General features: G+C 38.8%; 2 protein-coding genes across 3 annotated transcripts; both read left to right on the forward strand.

Moving 5' to 3' along the window:
- The first annotated feature begins 11 nt into the window (after positions 1-11).
- Positions 12-9,380, forward strand: NMNAT1 (nicotinamide nucleotide adenylyltransferase 1). Of its 2 annotated transcripts, none has more exons than XM_049806177.1 (5): positions 12-74; positions 3,741-3,915; positions 4,384-4,567; positions 5,272-5,417; positions 6,727-9,380. In XM_049806177.1, the coding sequence occupies exons 2-5, from the start codon at positions 3,792-3,794 to the stop codon at positions 7,125-7,127; spliced, it is 855 nt and encodes a 284-aa protein (XP_049662134.1). In that variant the 5' UTR covers positions 12-74; positions 3,741-3,791; the 3' UTR covers positions 7,128-9,380. The 2 variants fall into 2 exon arrangements, with proteins under 2 accessions (XP_049662134.1, XP_049662126.1); XM_049806169.1 differs by lacking the exon at positions 12-74 and adding an exon at positions 239-342.
- Positions 9,381-11,520: 2,140 nt separating this feature from the next.
- On the forward strand, positions 11,521-15,895 carry RBP7 (retinol binding protein 7). Its single transcript, XM_049806191.1, has 5 exons — positions 11,521-11,529; positions 12,274-12,353; positions 14,788-14,966; positions 15,235-15,336; positions 15,675-15,895. The coding sequence occupies exons 2-5, from the start codon at positions 12,281-12,283 to the stop codon at positions 15,723-15,725; spliced, it is 405 nt and encodes a 134-aa protein (XP_049662148.1). The 5' UTR covers positions 11,521-11,529; positions 12,274-12,280; the 3' UTR covers positions 15,726-15,895.
- Positions 15,896-21,525: the final 5,630 nt, after the last annotated feature.

Below are 21,525 nucleotides of genomic sequence, written 5' to 3' on the forward strand. Positions count from 1 at the left end.
CCAATGAGAGCGCGCCGCCGCCGCGCCGCCCAGTGCGGCCCCTCAGCGCGGAGCTGGCGGCGCGGCCCCGGGCGGTAAGCGCGGGCGGCGGAGGAGGGGCGGCGCGGCCGGCCGGCCGGCTCGGGGCGGCGGCGGCGGCGGGGACCGCTGGTGGGGGGCGTGCGGCGGCGGGGGAGACTGGCGACTGGCCGGGCTGGGGCCTGATCCTGCGCCCCGTACGTTGGGGGGCCGTAGCTGCGTGCGGGCCTCTGGCGGCGTGGAGCTGTGGGGAGGCGGTTGCTGAAACGGAGGGAAAAGCGGAGCGCTTCGCATGCGAGAGCTTCCAGCAACAGCCTACACACCGTAAATTTCGTATTTGATGGCGTTGATATCCGACAGATATATAAGCAGGTTTAATAAGTGTTTACCTCTGAAATGCAAATGAGACTGACCAAAGCATACTCAAAATTACCTGCTTATCCATGGCAGGGAACAGGTTGGTATTCAGAACCATCCCAAAACCTACTGCAGGCGCACACTTCGATGTTTTTTAGTGCAAATAGGTGTCCAGTCCAGCTAAGCGCTAGCAGGACTGCAGTTAGGACACACTGAATATCGGTAAGGTTATGTATAAGCATGATGAGATTATATATAAGCATATGTGTAAGGGACTACATCACAGGGCACCTCAATTTTCCTTCTGAAGCAGAAGGGAAAGTGATCCAGCATGTCCTACGCTGATGGAAAATGTAACTGAAGGCCCTTTTACTTTCCTTCCCCTTCATAAGTCTCTGTAGAGAGGTTTTACTAATAGTTCATTTAGTATTTGGCATAAGGTAGCATTAATTATTTTAAGACTCTTCTCAGTTTTGTGAAACTAAAGGCTTACCTGCACACAGGTCTCTCCCATCTCTGTATAGCAGGAGACAGGCTGCTAGTTTGGATCTTGTGGTCAAACTGCAATAATGAGAACTGTGTCAAGCAGTGGTAAATTATACGTAATTCATCAAAACTACTTATGTTATTATACAATAAGAATAGGCATAGTTCCATATACAGCTCAGGCAGGGGCTGGGCTTTAATCATCACTGGAACCTAGTCTTCTTTTTCTCTCCTGGGATGCGCAAATTGCATAGCTTTCTCCCAAAAGTTAGCGCTGTATGAAGGCCATTTCACGCAAAGCAGATCCCAGCTCTGATGGTGCTGTGTTGGTTATAAGGATCAAGGTAATCATGGGATAATACCACTTTCTCACGTCCTTCGCTCTCCACGCCAGCCGTGCAGCTGTTTTCTGTGAAAACAGTGCTAGGCAGAGGAGGTCAATGCAAATTAGGAGACTGAGGGTATGTTCAAACTATTAAATTATATTTATATTCTCAATTTCTATGCAGATATGAAGTGCTACAACGTGAGTTTATGATGCAATAATTGCCTGTTTCTGAAGATTGTAAAATGAGCTAGCAGCATCAAAAAAGGACACCAACTCCAGAAAAGGCACTATATATTTTAATCTTAAAGTTTTCTATTGTTTTTGCCCTTGCTTTTTTTTTTCTTTTTAAAGGAGAAAATCAAGCCTTTTCAAATTTGCAGCATGAGTCCCTTTCTTTAGAAAGTAGGGCTTTATGCATTACAAAGGCAAGCCTAACTCCTTTCCTTGCCTGTTCCCATAGTAACTCTTCCAGCTGATGCCCCTGTGAAGACTGCATTCCAAGTAACACCAAACCCTTCAAATGCTGAACTACTCTGCAGTAATAAAGAATATTTTAAAAGTTTGTGAAACTCTTGAAAGCACAGAAAAGTACTAACACTTGCAAAATGTGAAGCCTTGCAAGGCTTCCTTTTATTCAAGGGCTATTTGATGTCAGTACATAGTAGCTGTTACAAGATTTAGCTGTGATAATATCTCACCACTGTGGTGGCTGCGAACATCACTCAGCTTCTTTGTAAAGGAGACAGAATGTGAGGGTGACCTTGTGGGATTCTTCAGCCAGCGATGTTGCTGTAGAAACAATGGCAGACTATTCAGTGCTCAACGCAGATGTCTTGGACATCCCACAAACAGCAACAGCATGAGAATGGCCCATAACATATTCCGGTTTTCATTTGTTCAGGGCCAGGCTAGGGGAAACCATCTTGGCAAGCCAGAATATTCTCATGAAAGAAAAGAACACTGAGAAGCAAAAATCCACGTAGTGTGAGGAGAAAGGAAAAAGATAAGTAGTGGAATTTCTTTATTTTCACCAATTCTTAAGCAGCTTTCTGAAACTGAAGTTCAAAATTGCAACAGTGCTGTTGTATTTTAAAAAAGGAAAAAAAAATCTGGCATTTAATTGCAGCTTTTACTAAACTTTTTTAAATTCACTCTTCTTCTGTCATCTGTTCCACTGGTACATCTACCACTTACTTTCTGCAACACAAATTAGATTGGTTGTTTTCATGTTCAGTCCATAGCACTTTCTTCCCACATACCAAGAGAAAGTAAAATGTAAATAAATCCTGAACGAAGAAATGTAACACGCACACACCCCACCCCACCCCCCCTCCAGAATTTAATACAATATAATGTTAGTTCTAACTGCAACTTAGAGTAGCAGCACTGGGAACTGTCATAGGATGTTCTATTTGCCCCGTAAGCACTAGAAGTAAGGAAGATACTTATAAGTAAGTTCCCTGCAGGTGCATCTCTTGGCAGTTGATGGGCATTGGCATCTTAAAAAACTTGCAAGGTTCTAATAAAGTTTGTCCTGCCATCAGGACAAACAATCTTTCTTTATGAATTTTTTTTGCATGAGCTGCTTTTCTTCAGAGTGGGCAGTACCCTGCCCTCTCTTTAGGCAAGCAGCCTGTTCTCAGTGATTTCATTTTTAAAGATGTTTCCTCTTGCATATAGGAGGGAATCACAGCTGCATTGATAATACAAGGCAAATTTGAATTCACTTATCTATTACATATATCTTCTTCCTAGCACACTCACTTTTCTCTACATCTTTGATATCTGAAGGCCCATGGAAAAATTATCCTCCTTTCTGCAACATAATGCCACTCTTGTCTCAGCTCCTTGCACTGTACCTCTATCCAGGGATAACCAGAAAGAACTAGAGGCAGTGGTTTTAATCTCTTAAAAACTGGGTAATGCAGTATCACATGAATTGTGGACACATACTTAGCTAATGGTTACAAGAGCATTCCAGACACCTTTAGAAGGCCTTGAACAGAATAAACAAGACGACAAAAAAAGAAAGATGCCAATTAGAAGAACACAGGTGCGCATTCCATGATAAAGGGAACTTGGCACAAAGAACCTCAATTCGGCAGTTTATCTTGACCAATTAGACTGAGACAAATTTTGCATGTTTTAGGTGATAAAACCAATTATGTCCTATGTTTATGTGCGTGTACAGAGTTAGTATAACCAATCATATCTTATGTTTATATGCGTGTACAGTGTCGATATAACCAATCATATTTTATGCTTGTGCGCGTGGACACTATATGCTTGCATGCAGCAACCAATCAAAGCTTTTAAGGAACTTAGAGAATTGTACAAGAATCATCAGCTATGCTCAATAAACTGGCGACTTTGATCATCATATTGGTGTCCTGTCGTCCGTCCCCGCATGGAATTTCGCAACAATGAACAATCACAGGCCAAATGTTGATGGAAGGAAAATACAGTGTTCAATTTGATCTTGAAATGTTCTGCTTATTGGCAGCACAAGTAAGTAGGAATAACTATCTTTTAATCTGGTCTCTTCTTGTAGTGCCTGGTAACTAGCACCAACACTCTCCACTTGGCTCTGTAGCTGCGAGGAATGGCTATGGAAGATCCTGACAAGAAGACTGAAGTAGTACTGCTGGCCTGTGGGTCCTTCAATCCCATTACCAACATGCATCTAAGGCTATTTGAGCTGGCTAAAGACTACCTTCATGAAACAGGTAGGACAGTAATCTATATCATTCAGAACAGCTCTGATAACTAGAACCTTAAATGTTAAGGTGAATATTTTGTGTATATGAATGGCTGTTTGACAGTGACAGATATTTTTGGAAATACTAATTCTATATTGATGCTAGTATGCGTGCATGTATCATACAAAATCATGTAGGCCAAATACGTGAGATAAGTCTTATATATGTGTTGCTTATTACTAATTTTAATGAGCTAAAGCATGAGTTTAATAGTTTTATCTTTCTAATACATCTTACTAAATCTTCTAATTGTGCTGCCTTGCACATGGCAGAAGTGTACAGTACTTTTCCACTCAGCTGGCTATCAGAGCTGGCATTGGTGTTCTTAGAGACTGCAGTGAATAATGGTTATGTAATAGTTTAAATACAATACAGTGGAAGTAACATCTGCTCAACCACTTTTCATGTTATTGTGTGATGTGTTTTTTTCCACAGGAAAATACAAAGTAATCAAAGGAATAATTTCACCAGTAGGTGATGCATATAAGAAGAAAGGTCTGATCAGTGCGAACCACCGAGTAACTATGGCAAAACTAGCTACAAAAAACTCAGATTGGGTGGAAGTTGATGATTGGGAAAGCAGCCAGAGTGAGTGGTTGGAAACACTAAAAGTTTTAAGGTATTCTTCAGCCAAATCCTAAAAAGTCTCAAGAACCTATAGAAGGATAAGGAATGGTGTTAGCTCTAACAAGTTAGAATAATAGCAGGCTAACCCCAAATCATACAAATAACTCAGTGAATTCAGAAGTACTATTTATACGAGCATTGTAAATGAAAGATTGCACCATTAGTCCTACATGTACAAAAAATGAGCCTGTGAACAATCTTTAAGATATATTGTTTCTTAGGTTTTATTCAATTTTTGTGCTGAAAAGGTATTCATGAGGAAGGACAAGAGACTAGAGTAGGGTAGACACATGCTACACAAGCTTCCCTCATTAGATTCTGATTGTGCTATGCTGCCCATTTGTGTATTTAAAGGCTGGCATGAGAATTGCCTGAAGGAGTATCTTCTTTTAAGTTTTATGGTTTTTATTCTTTTAGTCACTGCAGCCTTACTGAGGTTCTTCTTTTTAAAACAAATTTTTATAAAAAAGAGACAAACCAACCTTGTAGTTGTTGCTTTGAAATCTTTGCACTTTGACTGTCTTATGATGTCTTATGACCCAGCTCTCACAAGTTCCTGTTCCAGCAGATCAGTTCTTGGATGGATTGTCTGTGAAAGTACTGCAGGAGGAAGTGGTGATAGATTATTTAGTAGGCCATACTCTTCCCTATATTCTCTTACATCTTTAAAATACCTAAAATACATCTGTTTTACAGGTACCATCATCAAAAGCTCTTATCTCCTGATCCCACTAATAGTCTACAGAATGCTATACCTTTAACAAAGCCAGGACGGAAGAGGAAACAGGAACCAAATAGGCATGACCCCGTTAAAAAGAAAAATCAGAGTCCAGATATAAAAAGTTAAGTCTGTTTGCCAATTAAATGCTTAACAATACTTGCTATTTCCAAGGAATTCTGTTGATGAGTAACATTTTTCTATGCTAGTTCTTGGTTCTGATTCCACTGAGTAAGTTTATTCCCTTAGATCCCACAGTGTAAAGCAGTAGGCTTCGTAACAAGAGGACTGTAAGGGTAAAATATATAGGACATGAAAAATACTCAAGATAATAGAAATCTGAACTGAAAAAGGTCTGAGCTATCCATTCTACCTACAGAACTTTGCTAAACTGTAGTTACAACTGAGAATTTTGGATCATATTGTAAGTTGCTGAAGAAAGAAAGAAAGGACAGGATTAAGTCCTGAAATTCAAAATATATCTGCATACAGGATCATTTTAAATTGTAATTTAAAACTTCATACAACAGATGTAGCTTGGCTTTGTAATTTTAGATAGCATTTGTTTTGCTATTGCTTTTAGATCTAATTTTTAGTTATTTAGCCTAACAGGTACAATTATATGTATTCATATAGAATTTGATCAGCCTTGTATAATGACCATCTTAATCCTTTATATTACCAAATCTTGACTTTTGCCTAACTTCTTCCCTTGAACCTTTCCAAATTCTTCTGTTTAAAGTAACTGTATTCAAAGAAAAGACCAACAGCATCAGGCAGGCTTTTTTCATATTGTGTTGACAGATGTTTTAGTACATTCCTACCACCCTGTGACATTACTGGAAGCTGCAAATCTGTAGCACTCTCAATTTTGCTTCCATTTCTTTAAGGTGGTTTCTATCTGCATGCTTCTCGAGATTCCCTGTAAAATATAGTGTGGAAGAGAGTCCCCTGAAGACAAGTCACACAGTCCATGGGGTTTTCTTTGGTCCTATTTTCTTTCCTTTTACATAGTCCCTTCTGCCCCCTGTCTCGTAAAACCTAGCTGCTCTTCTGTAACTCTATGAAATGTCAGATAAAGTTTTAACAGCATTACAGTATCCCTTCATACTTAGCTATTCTGGAATCTTCTCTATATTTTCTTTTACTTTGATGCTCACAGTGATTGATTCATCCCAAGGCTAAATGAGCATATTAGAGTTTATTTTCCAGTCCTTTTGAATGAAGGGACTCCCATAACCTTTTTTCAGAAAAATCCTGTATTGAAGCTACTAATTATAAAGTATATACTCTGAATCTTTTTAAATGTCATTCCATTGTCTCATCTTAACCAAAGATAAAGAGAGGTAGCCTAGAAATTAAATGGCCCCATCAAGTTAGATAAAATCTGGTGGCCTAAACCAAGCCCTGTTTCTCACTTTTTTTTTTTTAAGGTGTCCCACAGGTTAAACTGCTTTGTGGAAGTGACATGCTGGAATCTTTTGGGATCCCCAATCTGTGGAAGTTGGAGGACATCACTGAAATTGTGGAAAATCATGGCCTTGTATGCATCAGTAGGGCTGGAAACAGCGTTCAGAAATTCATCTATGAATCTGATATTTTGTGGAGACATAAGAATAATATTCACCTTGTGGAAGAATGGATCACAAATGACATTTCCTCCACCAAGATTAGGAGAGCACTGCGGAGGGGCCAGAGCATTCGTTACCTAGTGCCTGATGTAGTTCAAGCATACATAGAAAAAAATAATCTGTATAGTCCAGAGAGTGAAGACAGGAATGCTGGGGTTGTCTTGGCTCCCTTACAGAAACATGCAAGTGATTCCAAGAACTAACAGGCACTATACAACTAACTTACTTTCTGCTGTTAATAAAGCTACAGTTCAGTACGGGAAAATGTGATTTTTAGGGGTTGGGTTTTTGTTTGTGTTTTTTTTTTAAAGTAACTAGTGGGCTAATTCTGTCGCTTTAGTACATCTGTAGTTGCTGTTGAGGTTTGGTGCACTCAAAAATTGGACCTACACAATCTTTTTTAAATCAAACAGTAAGATTTTCACTTTTAAACATTTTGTCACAGTGCAGTGAACTAAGTATAAGAATTCACACTTGTATATGAGAATTACAAATTAACAAACAAAACAAATGAAAATGTTCTAATTAGTTTTAACTCAGACTGCTGAATGCTATTTATAAAATACTAACACAAATATTTTTAATAACTTAAGGTGTCTTAACAGACAAAGCAACTTAATTTCAAAATGTACCACTTACTGATAGGAAATCTATGTAACTAATTTTTAAAAAAATTGCCAACATGGGGTGCACCTCAAAGAAATTATTTAGCTCTATCCTGGAAGGGAAAAATTTACTCCTGGCTGAAGTGGTGCTAGATACACCATGCTTTTAGCTGCCTGCCTTTCAAGTATGCAGCCTGTTTGTCTGCTATCATGCAATTTGCTCCCAGAAATGCCTTGTACTTTACTTTTCCATTCATGTTTCCAGAGCTGTATGTTAAGCTCAGCACTGTTTCTCATGGAAGGACAGACCTACTTCAGAAACTGTTTTACAGCCATTGATTTAATGGATAGAAATTAATAGTAGTGTCATTGCACTGATTCTCAGACAGTTGTCCCTTTATTTCAAATAATAAATGAGCTTTTACTTTTGAGCCAAATGTATATAGCCGAAATTGTTTTCTGTGACTGGAGTTGAGAAGAAATGATAGGATATTAAGACTGTATATAAGTGAAATGTTTTTCTTTGCTAGAAATCTGGTTTTGAATCTAATAGTATATTGTCTGTATTATGTGAATATAAACTAGAAAGGCACTGTGAATGTCATGGTGATAGAATTCTACCTCCCTTTATTTGCCATCATCCCATTTTTGTTTGGATGTGCCTTATAAAAAATGTGAAGGTTTCTAAGACGCTACCTAATGGGTCAATAGCTTTTTCATACAATCTCCACAAGATGACTCTGTTCACGTTTTTCAGATCAACAAATCCAGCAGAATGTGAGACTCTCAGGGCAGGAAACCTAGATGCTGTTGGGCAAGTCTAGAACCAGGGACATGTTCCAGGATCACAACTGTGACAACCCACCATCTTCCTTCCCTGGGCAGGGGATCCTCAAATTGCTGAGGCAGAGGTCTAGGCTTCCCTCGGAGCCTAGGTGGAGTCTGGAAGCCAGAAGCCAAACATAGAACATCACGGGTGGCCTTAGGGCCTGCAAAGCTCATATAAAACCCAGCAGGTGAGTCGAGACACTATTGGGAAAACCTGTAACCTGCAGCGGAGCTAGCATTGGTCATGCAAACTTGGACCCCTACGTGAAATTCTGCAATTACCATACACTAGAACATCTGTGTTCTACTAGTTCCAGTCTGTACAGGTGGCTGTCTACAGAGAATCTACAAGGAGATTAGTGTAATAAAATCAAGTCACAACTTAGAAGTACATCTGTAACTGCACTGTGACAGAAAGTAGCATCAAGTATTCTTAGGTTTTTTTCTTGGCAATTCCTGCATCAAATGTCCTCAGTCTGCCATTTTTTAACTGTAGAGCTCAGGCAAGCTAATACTGTCCTTTAATAATGAGGCTGGGTTCGTTTATCATCAATAGTAATAAAGGTACTGAAGGATAAATTATGGCCCCCGTGACACCTTAGCAATCAAACTGCCATAATTGACTGAAGATAACTATATTATTGATGGTGCATAGGAAAGGACAAGATCTACTTTTCTCTTTTGCTCGCTGTCTGTCTTTATGACTGACAAGAATAGTCGGCAAGAAAGATTTATTTTCAGCACTCAGTTAGTGTACATCTGAATAAACGGAGCAGATCTTTCTAATGGGAAGCACCCTGTTTATGTGGTCACTTTTCGGAGTAAAATTGCACTTAAGTCTAGATTTATTCTAAATAATGATGCTGGTGTGTGTTGGTGTACTTTGTGTAATTCTAGAGAAACTGCGCATTCAATAGGATGTTTTATAAAGCTTTGGTCTTCAAACAGTTATATTTCACTGGGTTTTAATGTAGTGATGTGTGATGTGTCTTTCAATAAAATAAATTGCACGTGATATGCTAATTTTAGTCATCCTGTTATTAACCAAATGTGATGTCTGATGGCAGCATAATTGTTAAGTAGGTAGAATGATGTCTGTACAGTTTTGTCTATACAAAACAGAACATTGTTCAAAAACTACACTGACTGCCGAATATGGATGTTTTGTTTTACTAGTGGGATCCAGAAACCTGCCTGTTAAAACACTAGAAGTAACTGCACACTGACAATCGACTGTTACAATCAGTTATAAATATCAGCATTGCAGTGATGTGGCATATTAAAAAATGTTAGACAGGTATAACTTTCAAGAGTGGACTAGACCTAAAAGAGAATCTATATACTTGAAAATGTAAGGTTTGTGAATAATGCAGTTCACTGAACTTTATAAGAGAGTTATAATGCGTTCACAGATGTTCTATAAACAAAAATGAGGCTTGCTTTTTTTTTACATCGCTGCATTTGGTTCTGCTGTATTAAAAGAACATAGGGCTCTCACACTGCACATATAATTCAGACTCAAAATATTTTATAAATACTGCAACAGCAGCAGGATCCACTTTATCTACTTCTGTAACAAGGCCACATCCTTAATGGAATGTGTTAGATGCTCAATGCTGCACAGCAATTAAGACAGAAATGGAAAAAAATTCTTTCCACAAAAAGAAAATCGGGAATTTGTAAGGGAGAAAGAAATGAACCATCATAGGACGTGGCATGGGGACTCGGCCGTTCTTAGAAAAAGTTCCACGGGCAATTCTTTGGCTGAGCCTTGAAATCGTACCCCTAGTACGCTTTATAAGTCTTAGTTTGAGATGAAGTACTGATTTACAGAAAGAAGCACCACATCCCAGACAATCTGCATAATCTTCATTTTCAATTAAAATGTTATATCCAGGCTCTTACACAGGACTTATCCAAGTACTGACTTCCCTTCACTTGGAAGAGTTGGTAGTATTGCAACAGTGCTTTACTACCATAGCCTCGTACTAAGAAATTATGGGTGAAATGTTACTATTTGAGTCCAGGGGAAACATTAATTGGCATTTCTCTGTGCCATTCCTAGTTTAGTATAGGTTAGAGAACAATATCCAGCTGCAAACAGGAAACAAGCTTTGACGTCTTAATTTCCTACTGGCATGATTCTGTGAGTCATATAGGTCAAACTGTCAGCTCCAAAAATGTAGCTGAAGTTCAGGGAAGCTTAATTTTCTGTGCAAAATATTATCTTTTTATTCAGCCTAAACTGAGTCAGTAAATAGGCAGATGTAGTAGCTATAGGTGAGATTCCTCATTCAAGATTCAGAGTACCAATTTCCCTTTTTACTGTGATAGCAACACAGTTAAGATTTCCCTTGCCCATCAATTTTGGGTTTTTCTTTTAACGTAGCCTTCATTGTGGTGCTCGTTGCTGTCCCATCTGACCACTTAAAATTTGGGATTAAGCTAATGCTCAAAATATATGTGTGACTTTGGGAATTAATATTTTCCCCATTTTACCAACGAGGAAACTGAGATAAGAAGTGAGTCTAGCTCTCCTGTACTTAGCAATTCTAGTTGTTCCGGGTTATTAAATTCATATTTCTCACTTGGTAAATTGTAACAATAAGGCATACAGTTTGCAAAAAGTAATCAGTGATGGAGGAACTGCAAGACATTGGAGAATTATGTATCTTTTAAAGGAAATAAAATCTCACTTCCAAATTCCTAATATATCCTTTCTCTTCAAAGTCAGACATTCTTTATTTACTTTTCAAAACACATTGCAGGATCATCACTTAAGAGATTTCTTTCACTTCTTTGCTGAAGATCAAGTCCAACACTGAAGCTTACCTGCTGCATCCTGTGCTCTACTCTCTATATGCTCTGCCACAACATAGAGCATCTAATAAAGCATCAGTGGGAATAACTTCTGTTATGATCTCTCCTCTACTCTATGTGTCAAGAATAAAAAGCAAAGGGGGGAGCTACACCTTCTATATACACGAGAGTACTTTTTGAATTTGTTACTCTTATTGGCTATTTTTAGGAGTTGAAAGTGGATTGCAAGAACAGGTATTTGTCCTCTTTCCCATCTAGGAAAACTGATAAACACAGAGCTGCAGAACTGAACAGAGCTCAGGCCTCCGGATCTGCTGTCTCATGCCTAACTACTACACAAACTTTCTGGCTGGTAAGGCATCTGAGGAAATAAAGAATTTTGTATATGTATGTTCATTTAAGTAGGACATAACTAACAACATTAAAGAAACCAGAACACAAGTAGGTAAACTGTGGCACAGCAGAGCTATATTGGGAGTCACATAAGAGAATAACATGTACAAAAAAGGTTTGTCTTTCGCTTTTCTGTTATAACCACTAGAGAACGATGCTGCCTACTATTCACTCCAAACATAAACCAAGAAGATATAATACTAATCTCTATTACTGTGTCATAGGTACGGCTTTAAAAATTTGCTGATACACCACAGTTTAACAGTCTGTTCAAATACAGTATGTATTTACAGCGGGTAGATCACCTTTTCAGCAAGTACATAGATTTCAGATCATAAAGCCACAGACCTAATATACATGCGGGGAATTTTAGTAATGACAAAATCTGTCTATGATTCCCTTTAAAGTATACAAGATGGACACAAAGGGTTTAAACTAGTTTGTGGTTTGCATTGTGACTCTTGGACTATTAACATTTGCTCCACACAAAGATTTCAGAAACTGTGAACTTTTCCCTCCAATGCAGCTGAAGCTGATCTACGAATACCCTCTCACCTATTGGCTCAGCAATAGTACCCTTCCCCTCCATCAGAAAGGCTCAGCGATGTAATCCCACCCACAGACTTCCTTATATAAGGCCTGATTGGAAAACTACTTCATTTTTGCTTTTGGGTCAGAGGTTGACTGCATCTTCCTTCCACAGTCTGGCAATGCCTGTGGATTTCAGTGGAACCTGGAACCTTATCAGCAATGACAACTTTGAAGGTTATATGGTGGCCTTAGGTAGGTGAAAATACTTGATTCTATCCTTCCCCCATAAGGGTCCTCCTGAATTTTAAGACTCTGAGTTCTTTTAAAACCTAGATACTGCTGAAGCTTTTTTTTCTCTGAAAAACAATGGAAGGATCTTTGTTTGTTGATAAACAGACAGCATTAACTATACTTTAGCCTGTCACCCAAGTGTTATTGCAGCCTTCAGGAATTTCTCAGCCTAATACCCGTTAAAAGTAGAATTTTTTTTATAGCTTTCACCGGAGACAGGGAAGACTTTGCCCTGTCCACTTAATTTCTCTTGGTTTTAAGCACAAACTTGCAGAACCTATGTCTCAGGTTAATTAAATGTTAAGTAACAAATAAAAGCACTTGGGTGCTTCCAGGCAGTTGTTTAGCTTAGTGTCATTTATCTTTAAACAGCTTACAAAATACTTCTCTCATTACTGTGACTTGTTGATAAGCCTCTCTCACCATCCCTTTTCTGGAATGCTTGAAGCTAACTTCTTACCTTGCTCAGATCTTTTATAGAGAGAGATTAATGGTGCTTTAATGGGAAACTAAGAAAGTTCTTGGTATTTTATTAGTTTTCTTGTGCAAAGCTCATTACAGACTGTGACAGCAGGCAACCTTGTGTACAGCCTTCTCTTCTCCCTGCCTTTCCCACCCGTTCTGCTTTTTGACTTGTGTAAACCGATGACCAGTAATGTCCCTTGTTGGTTATTGTATACACAACTAGAATAAAATCAGTTTCTGGCTGTATCTAAGCTGGGTGACCTACTTAAATTGTCTAGTTGGTATCTTTAAAATGGTTCAAGAACTCTTCTCTGTTTCTAATCCTGCTGTGTTATCAATTGGAAAAAAAGAAAGGGTGCTTCCATAATGACAATTAGTTTGAATGCTAAGTAATAGACAGTTAATGTGTTCATGTCTTCAAATGGAATAGAGATTCTGTCAGTTCCTTGATAATAAACATTGTCCAGCTAAGTAAAGGGCTTTTTAAAATGAAATATAACTACAATCCTTGTGAAAAATGCAATTTGTTTTCTGTATGTAATTGGGTGAACTTAGTAAAAGTAAAGGCAAAGAATCCTTCTGATGACTTACAACCTATCTTTAATTACTCCTGCTTGGTTGCCAGTATACTGAACAAAACAAGGACTGAAATAGCTACTGTAGAGCTAGAATGAAAAACTCTTCTGCCAGGTTAAGTAGAGTAAGGAAGCTAATATCCAGTTGGCTGAGTAACTAGATGGTTATGGATAAGGACATGGCTATTGCAAGCCTAGCCTTTCCTTCAATTTACTATCTACCTCTAATGAATACATTTGTAAGCAGTTTGTATTTACACATTCTTATAATCATGTTAAGGCTTATTGGGTATGGCCGTTACCAGTACTGAACTCAAACCCCTCTGTGCTAAAATAAATCGGTAACTGTGTAAAAACATGACTGACACATTCTGGCACCTCTGTAATGCATACAGTAATGAAGTCCCACTTCAAACACAGTCTGCATAATGAGCCATATGGTTCAACACATGGTAGCTGAAGACACCCTGTCAAGAAGATCACAACCCCAGCCTGCATAAAGTGAGAAACTTCTAGTGGTCCTATAAAATGACAGTTTTAATCTAGGTGATGAAAATAACTAAATTAATTAATACACAGACCCCCATTTTACCCATCCACCTTCCTGAAAACATAACTCTGAGCATACTATTCTATTAGGATGCAGTGTAATTCAGTTGCCTGCCAAATAAATGGCCTGTTCCTCTAAAGAAACAAACATTCACTAGAGAAATGGAAAAAGCTCTAGAAGCACTGCTTTAAGCTCCATGTTACCAAGAACATCAGGATTCTGTTAAAGGTGACTGATCATTAGAGATAACCAGGAAATCTTTTGACAAGTGTGATGTCTTCTAGTTGCACTTAAAAGTGTTAATAGCAAGCCACATGTCCTGAAAACAAGCCTGAGTAATTCATTTTAGGACTGCCCTTCATTTTAGTCTATTTAAGGTATAGGGTGCAAAGTTTTCTTGTTAGTTCACATAATGCCTTTCCTCTGACAAAGGTTGAGAATAGGCATTAACTATTCCCTCTAGCTAAGCAGGGGGTAAGTCTGAGACCAAGTTTGGCGTGTCTGTGTGGGGGAAACCAACTCTCCCCAACTCCTAAAAGGACTCTTTTGACTCAAAGTCCTAGAAATCTTGCACAGGAATTGTGCAACAATCGAGTAAACTGGTTTCGAAAGAGTAAAATGTACAAGAACATGACTTGATCTGTGTAACATACAGCTTTAATCAAAAAAACCCAAACAACAAAACCTTGCATGGCAGTAAGGTCAGTCTATGTAAGAAATGCTTCTGGTAGTAATAAAGGTAAGTCCTGGCTGTTGGAATGGCTGGTGATAAATACAACTCTGACCTTTTTGCCTCCTGTCCAAGGTATTGACTTTGCAACACGCAAGATAGCAAAAATGCTGAAGCCTCAGAAAGTGATCAAACAAGATGGCGATTCGTTTTATATCCATACCACTAGTACATTCAGAGATTATTCGCTTCAATTCAGAATTGGAGAAGAGTTTGAAGAAGATAATAAAGGCCTGGATAACAGAAAATGCAAGGTAAGACTGAATACATGAAATCAAAAGGCCGTGACAAAATTAAGATGCCATGATCAATCCAACTACTTGAGCTGAAATTGTTTCAAGAATACTGTTTGTAATGCAATGCAAAGATAGGAGCCTGAGTTACAGACAAGGAGTTTCACTTTCCCTCAGGAGTAGTATTTAGGTCCCCTTCTATCCAGGAAAAAAAGGACATTGTCTACAAGTATATTGCAGAACTGAGACAAAGACATACATAAACACTTTTTTGTTTCCTCTTCCACAGAGCCTAGTTACCTGGGAAAATGACAAACTTGTCTGTGTCCAGACTGGTGAGAAGAAGAACAGAGGGTGGACTCACTGGCTTGAAGGAGATGACCTCCACCTGGTATTTACTTCAGATCTCTACTAATTCTGTCTCTATACGACAAAAATAAGATCTATAATGTGGTCATGGTGTGCACAAGTCTTCTTCTAGCTCTGTAGTATTTGTAATGGATGGTACATAGGGAGCACATGCTGCTTTGATTTTAGTTTAGCTGGAACAACTTCATTGTTTCACTGTCTTGTATGGTTAAATTTGGAATGTTAAGAATAACCTATTAGCATGGCAGCAGAGTGTTGGTCAGTAGTCATGGCAAAGGATCTGTGGTCACTTTTAGAAGCAGTTCCTTTGATTACTATATACATCTATGCTCTTGTTTTGTTTGTTTGTTTTTTTGGTAGGAGCTTCGTTGTGAGAATCAAGTATGTAAACAGGTCTTCAAGAGAGCTTGAATATGTGTACTGGTTCCTACATGGAGAGACAGCTATATACAGGAGACTATGCATCCTCATGTCCAGTGACGGCTGTATGGACAAGAACTGATTTCTTGTACCTATTAACCTAAATGGTCTGATGTTTCTGGCTCAGGAAATAAGTCTGCTGTTGCCAGTGTTAAAGATCTGATTTTTGCTAATAAATGCCCCAAACCAATCTTAAGTACCTGACTTCTGAGTGTGTTTTTGGAAGAAAAAAAAAAAAAACACAACCCAAAACATAAGTGCTATGGCTTGGGTCTCTAGTTAGCTAACAGTCTAAATCAAAAGAAGAAAAGTGAAGATAACAACAAAGGAAGCGGACAACAAAGGATACAGATTTATTATTCAAAATGCTTCTCTTTAAGATGCAGACTAGTAGTTAACTCCACTTGCTTGTATCTTAAATGTGTAAGGTCCTATACTATGCCATAGCTGCTTTGTTCTCAAAATAATTAAGTTCAGCTTACCAGAGGAAACCAGCCTGTGGTCAAATCCCAGAACAATGAAGACAGGTCTGAGTAATCCATGTAGATTCCAGTCTGCAAAATAATTGAACTCTATAAGCACATATACAGAGTGAAAACAATGCTTCTTTAGTTAAGATTTTTTTGCATACACCTGTTCAATTAGGTTAAATGTTTTTCTTTTTGACCTTGTGTAATGTTGCATAGAGAAGTAGGTTTTATTCTGCCTCATGTAAACACATTTAAGTGGTCAGATCAACTTGGTAGGTACATGTGAAATGAGTTGCTGCATATTGTTGGTAACACTAACATTGCAGGGATCTTTTCACTAGTGGAAAGAGAGGAGTTTGATTAAATCTATCTTAAGCTTAGTAATTTAATTACTTTCTACAAAAAAAAAAAAGAAATCTCAAGTAATTCCTAACATTTTAAACCATAAGTAGTACCACCTTTCTGTTGTTACTGATTTAGGGGAAATGTTACTGATTTATTATTGATTTGTTATTATTAGAATTAATCATATTTAATTTTAATAGGAATATAGAATTATATATTTTTATGGCATTTTATATATTTAACCAACAACCAACAGCTGCTGTGAAATCCTCTGTATAACCCTGTACCAAGGCCGGAGGAATTGGCCAAAATCATTTAGTAGGAACATTTAGGATTTAGATAACAAGTAATAAAATATATATATTTTAGTTAAACAAGTTTGAGATTTAAGGTGATTTTGAGTAGATTATAACAACAGTATAGTCATAAGAAATTTAGGAACATACAAGATGTGTTGTGCACAATAATAAAAGAATAAGTATTGTTTAAAATTAGTTAACCATAGAAACTTTGACTGATTTGTTAGCTTTGTAGTGTTTTGTTTTAGGAGACCGAGAGAGAGATCGTTATGGACCTTAGTTCTGTTACATGAAACCCCACTTTGGTCAACATTACAGGTAGTGGAACCAGGTGAAATCAGCCAATGAGTGTCTTAGTATAAGAATATTAATAAAGTGACGTGATTGAGGACCAATCATTGAAAAGGTTAAATTTGGGAATTAACATTGAATGTATTTTATGTAATCAAATATATGATGGCGAAAGTTGTACTGCGCAGAATCACCTAAGAGGTCAACTATCGGACAAAGTGAGGAAGACTGTGGAAGACCACCAGAGGGCTATAGAAGACCACCAGAGACCTTCAATGCGCATGCGTAAAGGACATTAACATATGCTAATAACTTCCCAGAAATTTAATGAATATGTATAACATTTTTTGGAAATCTAATGAATATGAATGAATAAGTTTAATATAAGGTGTATGATTTTGGTGTTCGGTGTGCGTGGTTCGTGAGAGGACTCACCCGCGCACCCGGCCGTCAATAAAGAAGTGTCTGCTTATCTACACTAAATTGGTGTTGATAAGTTCTTTATTCCGAGTTTTTCGGCAACAGTTTCTGGCGACCCAGATGGGACCTCGCTGAGAGAGACCGGAGGAGTCGGGGACCTGATCGGTTCCAGCCGGCACCGAGGATTTCTCGGGGATACCCATCGATCCCCGATCCATAAGGCTCTTTGCGACGTCCCCTGGATTTTGGTAAGACACTTCTTTTCTTTTTATATTAAGGATAGTGGGTTAGAGTCCCACTAAAGTGGGTTAGAGTCCCACCGGTGGGTTAGAGTCCCACCGTATCGTCTGCCTGTCAGACGCGGCGAAAGCTGCGCAGGGTTGGACTGAAGGATCCTGAAGGAAGTGGAAGCCTAGGCGTCTGCCCGTAAGACATAAGCGAAAGCTATTGCTGGGTTGGACAATTTGGGAGTGGGTTAGAGTCCCACAGCTTTTGAGGATTCTGGGTTAGAGTCCCAGCTTCAAAAGCATTTTGGGAGTGGGTTAGAGTCCCACAGCTTTTGAGGATTCTGGGTTAGAGTCCCAGCTTCAAAAGCATTTTGGAGTTTTGGGTTTGAGTCCCAATTTTTAAGGAATCTTTAAGAATATACGTGTATTTTGTGAAAAGGTGTGAGTGTTGTAAGTGTAAGACGTACACGAACTGAGTGTGGAGTATGGAAGAATGAAGTGTGGGTTTGAGTAATTATATATCTTGTATGGTATTTGATATATAACTTGCCAGGGGATATTGGTTATGACTCTTGCCTAGGGAAGTCGGCTTTGTCCGTGCCCTAGTCGAGTAGGTGGACTCCATTACCTGGCAACAATTGTCATCAATATTTATTTGATATCTGACATTTGATATTGGTTTGGTATCGGACATTTAAAAATTGAATATTGATATTTGATATTTGATATATAATAGTTATCTAGTATTGGGCATTAACATAATGGCATTGGCCAGAATATTCAAAAGTAGGAGTATGGGAAATTTGTCTACTGATGCAAAGATACCGAAAAACTCTCCGTTAGGATGTTTATTAGCACACTGGAAAGATTTTCAGGATGATTTGCGGAAAAATCAAATGGTTGAATATTGTAATAATTGGTGGCCTTCGTATATATTAGAAGATCAGGAAAGGTGGCCTATGAATGGAACACTGAATTATAACACTATCTTGCAATTAATGTTGTTTTGTAAAAGGGAAGGGAAACAGGATGAAATGCCATATGTGGATTTATTCTTTTATTTAAGACAGAGACGGGATTGGCAGGAAGAATGTAAGTTAACTAGTAGAGACAATTTGGTGATGGCTATAACATCTGACAATAGGAAAGAGAAGAAATGTTGTTTGGCGTGTGGCACTGGAAAAGAGTGTGTAAAGGAGAAAATTGTCCCCAGGGAGGATGAAGGGCCGGAGTTGGATATATCCCCTCCTAGGAGGGGAAGGAATTGGAATCAAGGGCATAGGGAACGGATGGAAGCAGAAAGCAGTGGAATAGAAGATCTGGGGGAAGGACCATCTGAAGTTGTAATTCATACCCCCATTTCTCGGAGGACTCGACAGCAGGCACAGGCAATAGCTCCCTTGCGTCAGGGGGTTGGGAATGACGGGCCGGTGTATGTAAAAGTGCCCTTTTCGGTCACGGATTTGATGGCTTGGAAGCAGGCAGCTGGAGTATATAGGGAAGATCCTGAGAGGGTAGGTAGAGTGGTGGATACTATAATCAGAACGCAAAATCCGGATTGGAGTGATTTACAGGTGATCTTGGATAATTTGTTGGATGATACAGAAAAACAGATGGTATTAAAGACTGGTAAAGCACAGGCAGAAGTGGCTGTAGTAAGTGGAATAACAGGTGGAACAATAGAGCAGAATTTTCCGTCTGGGGATCCGCAGTGGGATCCAAATAAGGAGGAACATAGAGAAAAGTTGGGACGGTATCAGAAATGGATTTTATATGGAATTAAACATGCTATGCCTAAATCTTTGAATTGGTCTAAAATATATGAGGTGAGACAAGATAAAAACGAGTCTCCATCAGCGTTTTTGGAGAGACTGAAAGAAGCTGCCAGGAAATATACTGATTTAAAGATAGATACAGAGGCAGCCCAGATACAGCTGGCTTTGATTTTCATGGGACAATCGGCACCAGACATAAGAAAGAAACTTCAGAAACTGGAGGGAGAGGATTCAAGGAGTTTGAATAAAATGCTGGAGGCAGCATGGAAAGTATATAATAACAGGGAAAAGGAGGAAAGGAGAATCAGAGAAAATAGATTATTGGCAGTAATGACAGGTACAGCAGACAGAGGACGAGGTAGAGGAAAAGGGCGAGGTATCAGTGGACGAGAAGGATTTAGGAATTTTAGTAACCGAAATTTTAACACCCCCTTAGGAGTCAATCAGTGTGCTTTGTGTAGGGAGGAAGGACATTGGAAAAGAGATTGTCCCAGAAATGAGCAGTGTTCGGGACAAAATATTCAAAAGGAGGTAGCCAGAATGATGGTTTTGGATGAATGAAGGGGACCGGAGGGGAACCCAGCTGAGCCTCTGGTTATAATTAAGCTGGGAGAAAAAGAAGTTAAATTCTTAGTGGATACAGGAGCGACATTTTCTGTATTAAATACTTGTAAAGGAAAAATTGGAACAAAAACAGCGAACATAGTGGGAGCAACAGGGAAAGAGGAAAACAGACCATTCTTGCAACCCTTGGATTTGAAGTTTGGAAATAAAATAATTACACATGAATTTTTGTATGTACCAGAATGCCCGATACCCTTATTAGGAAGGGATTTGTTATCCAAGTTAAATGCACAAATTGTGTTTGAGGAAGGAGAACTCTTTTTGAAAATACCTGAGTCAAAAACCGGAGAAATCCTGATGATACAAGAGAAAGTGGAAGAACAGGAAATTCCACCAGAGGTGGAATTCGCAGTAATTCCTACAGTGTGGGAAACAGATATACCTGGTAAATCAAAATTGGCAGCACCTGTAAAAATAGATTTAAAGGAAGATGCAGGAACAGTAAAAATTAAACAATATCCAATTAAGCCAGAAGTTAGACAGGAACTGAAGAAATTGATTGATAAATTTATAGAGTACAAAATCTTGGAGGAATGTGAATCGGAATATAATATTCCTATTTTACCAGTCAAAAAACCCTCAGGTGGATATAGGTTAGTGCAAGATTTGAGAGCAGTGAATCAGATAGTCAAGGATATATATCCTGTGGTAGCAAATCCTTATACGTTGCTAACAGCGTTAAAGGAGACTCATCAGTGGTTTACAGTGCTTGATTTGAAAGATGCTTTCTTTTGTATACCTTTGGAAAAAGAAAGCAGAAAGCTGTTTGCTTTTGAATGGGAGAATCCACAGACAGGGCGAAAGATGCAGTTAACGTGGACAAGATTACCCCAAGGATTTAAAAATAGCCCGACAATTTTTGGGAACCAACTAGCAAAAGAGCTTGAAATTTGGAAACAGGACAAACCAAGGCCTGAACACCTACTTTTACAATATGTGGATGACATCCTGATTGCTACGGAGGAAAGATTTACCTGCATACAGGTAACCATTGATCTCTTAAACTTTCTGGGACTAAATGGGTACAAGGTATCCAGGAAGAAAGCTCAAATAGCACGGCAGACTGTGATATATCTGGGCTTTGAGATCTCAAAAGGGCAGCGACAATTGGGAAAAGATCGCAAAGAGACTGTTTGTAGCATACCTGAGCCGAAAAACATCCACGAACTCAGAGCATTTCTGGGAATGGCCGGGTGGTGTCGTCTCTGGATTATGAACTACGGTTTAATAGCTAAACCGTTGTATGAAGCCCTAAAGAACTCTTCCTTTGTGTGGGGTCCAAAACAGCAGAGGGCCTTTATGGAGTTAAAACGTGCTTTAATGTCTGCACCTGCTTTAGG

This window comes from Accipiter gentilis, chromosome 1, assembly GCF_929443795.1.
Source record: "Accipiter gentilis chromosome 1, bAccGen1.1, whole genome shotgun sequence".
NCBI lineage: Eukaryota > Metazoa > Chordata > Aves > Accipitriformes > Accipitridae > Astur > Astur gentilis.

Bases quoted from the DNA above. Each gene is read 5' to 3' on its own strand.
- NMNAT1 (XM_049806177.1), top strand. From the start codon at position 3,792: ATGGCTATGGAAGATCCTGACAAGAAGACTGAAGTAGTACTGCTGGCC. The intron at 3,916-4,383 runs GTAGGACAGTAA...TTTTTTCCACAG, and splicing joins AGACTACCTTCATGAAACAG to GAAAATACAAAGTAATCAAA. The intron at 4,568-5,271 runs GTATTCTTCAGC...TCTGTTTTACAG, and splicing joins GAAACACTAAAAGTTTTAAG to GTACCATCATCAAAAGCTCT.
- RBP7 (XM_049806191.1), top strand. From the start codon at position 12,281: ATGCCTGTGGATTTCAGTGGAACCTGGAACCTTATCAGCAATGACAAC. The intron at 12,354-14,787 runs GTAGGTGAAAAT...CTCCTGTCCAAG, and splicing joins AGGTTATATGGTGGCCTTAG to GTATTGACTTTGCAACACGC. The intron at 15,337-15,674 runs GTATTTACTTCA...TTTTTTTGGTAG, and splicing joins AAGGAGATGACCTCCACCTG to GAGCTTCGTTGTGAGAATCA.